The sequence below is a fragment of the Cynara cardunculus genome (genome assembly GCF_001531365.2).
Source record: "Cynara cardunculus var. scolymus isolate 2C chromosome LG 15, CcrdV1, whole genome shotgun sequence".
NCBI classification, from domain to species: Eukaryota; Viridiplantae; Streptophyta; class Magnoliopsida; order Asterales; family Asteraceae; genus Cynara; species Cynara cardunculus.
In genome coordinates, this window is record NC_037542.1 from 16,583,945 (window position 1) to 16,593,362 (window position 9,418).

Sequence of the window (9,418 nt, forward strand, 5' to 3'; positions counted from 1 at the left end):
ATCGAATTTTGAAAAGCACTCGCTCAGGCAATTAAACAAACAGTTGGTGGGCGTTTCAAACTCTGGCAAGGGTGGCCGAGAAACACAACATAGAAACTACCCAGGTTAATCTCTCCAATACATTTCTCATGAGAGAGAAATGATGAAATTTTGTAAAATCGGAGATTTCTTAAAACATATTACTTATAAGAGATATATTCACTCTATGAATGAGATGATTGAATTTGAATATTTAAGAGAGAGAAATAATAATTTATAAATTGTATCGAATATTTTAATAATATGATTAATTGTATAATTTTCAAAATAAAAAATTTGTTGAAGATAAAAACAATGTTCTTTTTTATGATTTTAAATTTTTACTTATCCATTTTAGATAATCTATTGGAGATGTTTTTCTAACAACAGGAATGTTCTTTTAAGATGACATAATATTAAGGGGTGTTTGGGATTGCTTATAAAAACAATCTATTGACTTATTCCGATATGACACCTGTAATAAGCATTTTTGAGTGTTGAGATAAACAATTTATACTGATGTCAAACCGGTAAAAAGAAATTTTTGAAAAATTTAAACAATTTTAACTTATAATAAGTTAATAAATACTTTTGTAGAAAAACATAAGTTATTTCAAATAAGCAATCCCAAACACCCCTAAAATGCATTAAAAGAATTTAACGTTGTTCTTATAAGACTCATAGTAACACATTCATAGATAGAAGAGAGAATTTATCAAATAAAATTTAGTTGAATGCATTTAGTTTGACTCACAACTTATTCAGTTAGTTATACATGACTGTTTAGTAATTATATTTGTCTTTCTCAATTAAAAAACACATTGCTTTCATTCATAGAAAGAATTTATCAAATAAAAATTTTTCCAATATATACAGACAGATAATTCCACATAAACAACTTTAATCAGATTAATTCACATAAATAAATAAATTATATATGATTTAATAAAAAAATTACCAAACAATTACTTAAAAATATGATGTTTAGTATCAATAAATTATAGCTATGTGGTGATTCAACCAATAATTTAATGAAAAGGGTATAGTTGTATGCCACAACCCACAATCACATTGTTTTGTTTAAAGAACATGTTATAAATATTTATAATAAAGAGTACCATCACACAAAATTGATTTCATGTTTGTTTTTTAGGTGTTAAAAGTCTGAAGTCTTATTTTACTTTTGATTTTTAAGAGGTGGTGTTGAAGTATGAAATTTGAATCAATAAAAGTGTTTGATTTTATAAACTGATAAATGTCTGAAATATGGATCAATAAAACTATTTCAAACTCTTTTTCTTTACATCAACATGTAAAAAATAACTAAACTTAACCACAAGGGTGGTGCACGATTGTTTGAGTTTGGACTCTAAAGGTCAAAATTGCCTTGGGGTCCATGTTCGAATCCAATAAGGATTAACTATTCTCTTTTGGCCACGGAGATTCAAATGTGGTGACTCCGGGCTACCCACGAAACGGGTGGTCGTCCTTGATTAGTCGACTCGCATAGTGAATTGAATATCTTGTTAATAAAAAAAAAAAACTAAACTGGACAGATACTCAAAATCAAAGTATATGATATTGATATGTACACAAGATCCAAAAAACGGGAGTGAATCAATTATCATGATGAATAGGTGTATCGGAAATCAATTATCATGCCAAACAATACCTTAATATAGAAATTAGTTTAGGAATAAAAATAGTAACAAATTGCAATTTATAAAACGAAAATCCCAATTCCTAAACCACAAGAATAAAAATCAAAACTATTAACAAACTACAAGGATTAAAATCGTAACTTACTCTAAAAAATATTAAAACTTTTAAAATAAAGGGAAAATTTCAGAAAAAATCTAACTTTTTTATTTTAAATAGTTTAGTTTTTAAATTTTTTAAAATAAAAAAACTATTAAATTTTATTATTTTAATAAAAAAATTATTAAACTTTTTATTTTGATTGATTAAGATTATAAATATTTTTTTAATAAATAAACCATTACATTTTTAAAATATGTTATCCAAATTATTTTATCCAAAAAAATTACATTCATAGACTAGTAAAAATTTGATAATTATTTTTTAAAAGAAATGTAAAGTTGTAAATCTTCAAAATGTAAAGGTTTAATAGTTTTTTATTTAAAAAAATAATTCAGGTATTTAATTATTTAAAATAGCGTTTTAATGATTTTTCATTAAAAATTAGTTTATAACCTAAATATTTTCGCTGCCTTTTTTTTAACTTTTCCCTAAAATTAACACCGAAAATTCAAATTTTAGACATAAAGAAGAATTCGGAATTGGAATTTGAATTTGAATTTGAATTTGAATTTATTAACCGATTATTTTACAAAAGAGGGCATATTATTAATTATTACTCAAACCCCGCAAATAATATCAGATGGTGAGGTTCTCTTGAACAGATGCAAAAGAACCGACGATGCTGCCACCGACATCTGGAAAATTTGGACAGCCAGGGAGAGGTTTGACATGCCCTTTCCGATCAACCTCCACCGGATACTTGAGCAAATGTGCCGTCATATCTGTTACCTTATCGGCGGTATACTGTTCCCAGTTCTGTTCACCCACCAACCTCACCCTTCTCACACACTCCACGCTCTCCGGCTGCCAAAAACTGCTCTCAATTTCTCCCATATGCTCTGCCCAAAGTGACATCCTGTATCCATATATCTACAAAAAAATCCATTTCAAACTTACATAAATATGAACCTTTTTGGATTGTTTGTATCGCCGAATTGGATTTATAAAAGAATATGGGGTTGTTAGTTAAGCTATAACACGGACTAGGAGTATATTTGTGTAAGCTAACTAGACTCGGGGTTGTTGGATGGCACCATATGGCGCGGTCGAGGGAGCCACCCTAAAACCTCCACGGATTTTATGATTGGTGTTTGGGAAAATGAACATTCTGAATGTTCTAGGGACTGCTTGGTTGGTTTTCCATCAAGTCCTGTATGGATAAAACTATCTGTGTGGATTAATCTGTTTGTATAGATTGAAAATGTTTTTGTTTGAGATAACTTTTTCATAGATGAAATGAGCTTGTTTTTAATTGGAAGAGACGTGTTTGGAAAAAAAATTGGCTTCCCGCATGAAACTTCCTCTAAAAGCTTACTGTCTATATCATTAAGTCACTACCAAACAGTCATGTATAGCTGATCGAATAACTGCAAGTCCCATTAAGCTCGTTAAGCTGTTAACAAACAAGTCCTAAATGAAATTCAAAAGCCTTTTGAAGTCTCTAAGCTTTCGATTCTGAACCGGTTTTTACTCCAGGACTTTTGACTTTGACGAGTCAGAGCTTCTGATTATGAACCGGTTTTTACTCGAAGACTTTTGACTTTGAGGAGCTTTGGACTTAGAAGAGCTTTTGATTCTAAAAGTTGGCTTCTGAACCGTGTAAGCAAACTACTGTCCACTAATTCCTCTGGTTATCATTTCCATTTAATGTAGGAGCGATTACGATTCTTTAAGTTTAAAAGGAAACGATTTCTGCCAAAATCGTGATTGAAAATCTGAGATTATCCTTGACTCTGACTCACTTTCATGATCCCCTCGTAGATTTGGATCGGAATATAAATGGAGCGATACAACTTTAAGATCTCACGCAATCTCAGTGTTATCCAGGCTATTTTATACTCACGTTTTCTCTATATTTTGTCAAAATCCTCAGACAGGCACAGTTTGTACTTTGTAGAAAGACAATTCAAACGAATTAACATGAAATTCGTCATCTTTAAGAGAGAAAGGAGGTGACTTTATCAAAAGTTGTTGCAAATGCTACAAATAGATGAATATTTGTGACAAAAAGATCAAAAAAAAGGTATAAATTTGATGAGTTACCTGTCCAGTTGGAGTAGAACCTTTATGAGCCCAAGTGTGATGAGGCTGATATGCACCCATTGCAATTTCAGTATCTCGGGTACCTTCCAATGAACGTTGATTGATATTTGCAGAACCCAATATCACAAACTCATCATCAACTATCATTCCTTTTGAATTCACATGGATCATAAAACGTCTGCTTGTTATACTAAGTGCCTATCAGAAGGATATTATCATGTCAGAAAATCAAGAAAATTGAAAAGAAAATCTTGGTTTTTAGGGAAAAAGGGTGTACTTGGGGTGTATTCGGAGAAAACGGAAGTTTTCCCTTTGAAGTTGGCGCTACGTCGTGGGATGTCTCACGAGTGCCAAGGCAGAAAAAGTTCAAGTAGTCTTGTGGCTCGTATTCATTTTCGAGACCTGTTTCTTGTAAAGCCGTGTAAATAACTTCATACATCATTTGCATTGTGTTATGCTGCATAAAGATTTTGTTTCAGTAACGAGTTTTGATGGTTATTAGATATCATCTCAAAGATTTGAATCAACCTGCCAAACGAGAATACGTTGGGTAGCAGAATTCGTTGGATTGCCCTCCGGCCACATAGGAATCACAATATATGCAGCAAACCTCTCATTTGCTCGGATCTTATTCGCAATTTTAAGAGCGATTTCCATTGGTATCAAATTGTTTGCACCTGCAAAACACAGTTATAATAAGTTCGTAACTTTAGATTACTCTCGGTTCAAGTGATCATTTATTTGATCTATATCATAAAAGGATTAGATTTCCTTACCTAAGCTTTTATGGTTAGCCCAGTTATATGAAGAACCAAGGAAGTACTGATTTTCAATATAAATGAAATGCTGAGCAGCACGAATCGCATTCACATATGCAGTATGTATACTCATGTCTATGAGCACGTTTTTCCCACATATTAGATTCTGTTACAAGGTAACGAGAATATGAACTACTGGTTTCCGAAACATATGCATGAAACCTGAAGTCAAGAACTATCGTACCTTGCTTTTAGCATCTTTTAGGTCTTTCGGGAAACCTTTAACAGAGTTGGAATCAATTGAACGAAAAATCTACACATAGAAGATGGGTAAGAAAGTTGATATAGCCTGGACATCAAGAAAGTTGGAATCTATTGAACGGTTTTATTGACTCGAGATACCTGGACATGCCAACCCTCTGGATCTTTCGCGCTTGTGTAAAGAGCATCCGTGCTGCCTAAAATGTCTGGAATTTTATCAAGTTTAAGTAACACGTCAGAAAATTTGGTCATTTTTGAAAGGCCTCGGGGCTTTGAAGCCCTCAACCATCGCTCCTCGAAATTTTGGAGTACATCATATGCTGCTGGACCTTCAATTCGGCAGTGCAAATCATGCCATGGTTCTCTTGGACAACCAGCTGTAGGCCCCTGGTGATGATAAGACATTGATCACATTCAAGAAGGTACAATACAAAGAACCTTCTTTTTCCCCTTGAGACCAAATCAAGAAACGACGAAATCTTCACATAATAGAATGCTTACTGTATAGTTAGGATTGTGATAATCATCTTTGTGCAGCGTCTGCGATGTGCTAAAGAGAGAATGTTCCGGAGTATCATAACGCCCGACGCATAGGTCAAGACCTCCAACAAATGCCATAATCCTTCTTTTGATACCAGCATCGGCATCCACTATAACAGTTTTCTGATTATGGGTATAGATGGTTTCAGCATCCTGTAAACGAAAAACCAAATTCAGCCACCCACCAAAGATCTTAATCTGGAAAGGCATCTTGATCAAGGCCCTCATAGGGGATGTTTGGTTAGTGTTCCATTAAGTCCTGTATGGATAAAGTTGTCTCTGTGGATTAATATGCCTGTATAGATAGAAGAAGTTTTTGTTTGGGAAATTTTTTTCATAGATGAAATGAGAGTTTTTCTAATTGGGAGGGGCATGTTTCGGAAAAACTTGGTTTTCTGCATAAAGCTCCCCCTAGAAACTTACTGAATAAGGAACTTTCTATATCATTAAGCCGCTTCCAAACATTTATGTATTGCTGAGCGAATAAGCTATGAGTCTCATTAAGCTCATTAATCTCCTAACGAACAGGCCCTAGTTAAATACCCAAAAAGGTTTCAGGGGAACAAAGATTTCATCAAAGAGTTTAATTGAATCCAACCTTCTTGGCCCAGCTACTCTTTGCTATTGAACGAGGACACAGTAATACTTGCACGGATGAATTCTTGAAGAAGACCCGAGTTTCTTCATCATGAGTTTGCATAACCCCTTCCTACATGTACAGAAAGAAACGGTTATTTCCGGATCGTTAACATAAATCAAAAAGGAAAACAAACTTCACGAGTTCACAATACCTACCGTCTTATATCCAAAAATGCTCTTTGAAGTAGGATCATCCCATACAAGGAGCAGCACTCTCACACCTTCCTCTGCCTTGCTTTTAAGAAGCTCTCCCAAAATGCTATCTCGTGCCTTTGGGCCATAGCGGACAAGCTGAACTTTGTGGAAGATAGACCACCCAGTGATATAAATCAATCGGCGTGCCTGCCTGATGGCATCACAAATATCGCGCCAGCAATCTCCTTGGACATACTTTAAACCGCGATCAAGTTTCAAAATTGGGAGGCTACCATCAACATGAGCATCTTGATAAAGGGTAACTTTTCCTCCCCTCCTAAGCGGAAAATAGGTTCCTGGAACGCCTTTAAACTCTGGACCCGACCACACTCCATTACGGGAAAGGACCACTTTATCCACCGGTGTATACTCGATTGATAGAGCTAATACAGCACCAGGTTTACACGGTTGACCACTTGCATTTAGAATAGGGAAAGTACCCTTAACTACAGCATTAGCGACCAACTGTGCTGCAGGAATCCCGACTGCGCCTATAAGTTGAGAACCCAAGACATCACTGTCTTTAACAACAAATAGCACTTCGGTAGTATGATGTGCCACTGGAACGCAGAAACGCTGCATCCAAACAGGGTTCTCACTGTTGTTTAACACAAAAGTTCTTCCAATTACAGCATTAGCTACAGATATTGTCACATAAGGATCACTTGTACCCGAAAGAGGGCTGAACTTCTTATTTAATGCATCCAAATTGGGAAGATTGTTGGCCTCTTTCACCGTTATATCTAAGTTACCATGAAGCAACATAACTTTTAGAGGACCCTCGGACGTCCATGGAACAACCTCTACACCTTGCGGATGCCGTGATCCTTCATCAGTTAAAGCAGCCATCTTAATGAGTTAATGGAGTAAATAAAACCGCTCTCCCCTCCGACAATACTCGTACTTCAATCTTGGGAGACACCCACTTCCCAGATATCGAATTTTGAAAAGCACTCGCTCAGGCAATTAAACAAACAGTTGGTGGGCGTTTCAAACTCTGGCAAGGGTGGCCGAGAAACACAACATAGAAGCTACCCAGGTGAAAAGACTGGTTTAAAGAGTGCTCCAATGAATTGATCTAGGAAAAGAGTCCAAATTGAGATAATGGTTGGTTGATTTTGTGCGTTTATATAGAAGAAATTGGTGAATAAAAGAACAATGATATTTGAATTATGTTGTCTGCAATGCATGTTAACCATAAAGAATCTTCAAGTGATTCGGCAGAACAATCAAATTCGCAAGACTTCAAGGCGAAACAGAATAAAAATATAGAGAATTAATTCAATCCATAATGCAGACTGCGACGTCGTCATTAACAAGAATGTGCGAGAAATTGGAATTTTCTTGGCAATTTGAATCGAATTTACGGTGTTTATTCTTGATAATATCACTGGAAATGCAAAGAAGCAGCATGTGGGCAGTGGCCATTGGGCATCCAAATGCAAACAAGGTTTTTATTGGGCATTGACAATGGCGCTAAAAAAGTTAAGTTGAATGACAGACAACCCACCAAAGTACAAAAACGAGAATTCCTTGAAGAAACGTCAACTGTCCTTTCACTCTCGTCCTTAAAGAAAGGGATTCTTTACAAAAGTTATTATATTTTTTTTAATTTCATTTTTTAAGTTTTTATTTGGATAAAATTATTCGTTCGAAAGACTCAAGATCAATGGCTTTTACGGACCAATAAGAGATGGTTAGATTATTTGTCGTAAAAATCTTTCCGACTTGGCTAACAAATCAAATGAAAACCTAGATTTTTTTTAAGAACCGTGAAAATGAGTGATTGGTTGGTTGGTTTTCTATTAAGTCATGTATAAATAAAATTGTCATTGTGAATTTATATGTCTATATAAATTGAGAAGTTTTTTATTTAAGAGAGTTTTTTCATAAATGAAAGAAACATTTTTTTCTAATTAGAAGAGACATGTATGAAAAGAACTTTGTTAACTACATAAACCAACTTACTGAATAAGCCATTAAATAATCATATATAGCTAGTTAAACAAGTTATAAAACATATCAAACTCATTAAACATATAACAAACAGATTTTCAATTTCAAATATAAAATACAAAAAGTTTGACAAAAAAAAAATGGCTTACTCTTAATGGTTTATTAAACTCTTCCTTAACCATTCAACGTTCTAATTTCATTGTAAATAATTATCAAACAATTATATTTTATTTTACACTATATCATGAGAGTCTCTTAATCATTTGACTCCATTGAACAATAATATGTTCTCGTACAAATTCTATATATTTTTTTTGGTTTGTTTTTAATAAAAAATCGTAATATTATCTAATTTTTTATAAAAAGTATTTTGAAATTATATTTATTTATTATTGTAATAATTAAAAACTATATATACCTAATGAACCAATAATAAATAATTATTTAAATATAATAAGAGAGGTGTTTTGCAATTTTCATCAACCAAAGGAGGAATGATTATTTAATTTACCAAAGAGTTTATTTTAGGCATCTTTACACAAGATCCCATATATGAACTTGATTAGTCATTTTTGTATAAACTTGATTCCATATATGCATATGTATGTATATACATATAGAGTTTGTTTCAAATGCAATCAATCGTATTTGTACAACCAATACAACCTAATAAATTGAAATATTTATGGAAATGATGAGAGTTCATTTATTATGGAAGATGAATATGGTTCATTAATTATGATTAATATTTTATATTAAGAAACAATCAGAACTTCTATGAAATTACATATTCATCAAATTAAATGAACGGTTGAGATTAAGTTGTATTGGTTGTACAAATATAAAGGGTTGTATAATAACACACCTCTATACAACAAAATCCATTCAAAAGTTGGGTCTAGGTGGATGTATGCAAGTTGTGCTCTATATCCCAGAAGGCAAAACAAATGTTTTTTCCATGATAGTGATTTGATGGCTATTGTAACGTCTTAAACCCAATGTATTGAACTAACTAACAACGTCAACTTTAGTTTAAAATCATGATAAAAGTTATTGGTAGTACAAAACTTTGAGCTGAGCTGAACTCACCAATCTATCTTTTGTCTATTCATTTTATCTTACAAGCCGTGCATGTGTCTAATTGCAAAAAGCAACCCTCCACTGCAAGAAAATTAAAGTTCGAGAAA

At 33.4% G+C, this 9,418-nt stretch overlaps 1 protein-coding gene and 1 pseudogene across 1 annotated transcript; both read right to left on the reverse strand.

The window, feature by feature from the left end:
* The window catches only part of LOC112528607, a 4,488-nt pseudogene extending 3,982 nt beyond the window's left edge, over window positions 1-506 (reverse strand).
* Window positions 507-2,415: 1,909 nt separating this feature from the next.
* On the reverse strand, window positions 2,416-7,124 carry LOC112527344 (phospholipase D beta 1-like). Its single transcript, XM_025137942.1, has 10 exons — window positions 6,237-7,124; window positions 6,040-6,150; window positions 5,403-5,594; window positions 5,043-5,288; window positions 4,885-4,953; window positions 4,659-4,806; window positions 4,411-4,559; window positions 4,160-4,339; window positions 3,883-4,080; window positions 2,416-2,709 (listed from the first exon to the last, which is right to left on the reverse strand). The coding sequence occupies exons 1-10, from the start codon at window positions 7,122-7,124 to the stop codon at window positions 2,416-2,418; spliced, it is 2,475 nt and encodes an 824-aa protein (XP_024993710.1).
* Window positions 7,125-9,418: the final 2,294 nt, after the last annotated feature.

Coding starts and splice junctions, on each gene's coding strand:
- LOC112527344 (XM_025137942.1), bottom strand. CDS start 7,124: ATGGCTGCTTTAACTGATGAAGGATCACGGCATCCGCAAGGTGTAGAG. Junction 4,807..4,884: donor TAAAAGATGCTAAAAGCAAG/GTACGATAGTTC, acceptor ACCTTGTAACAG/AATCTAATATGTGGGAAAAA. Junction 4,560..4,658: donor GGCTAACCATAAAAGCTTAG/GTAAGGAAATCT, acceptor TGTGTTTTGCAG/GTGCAAACAATTTGATACCA.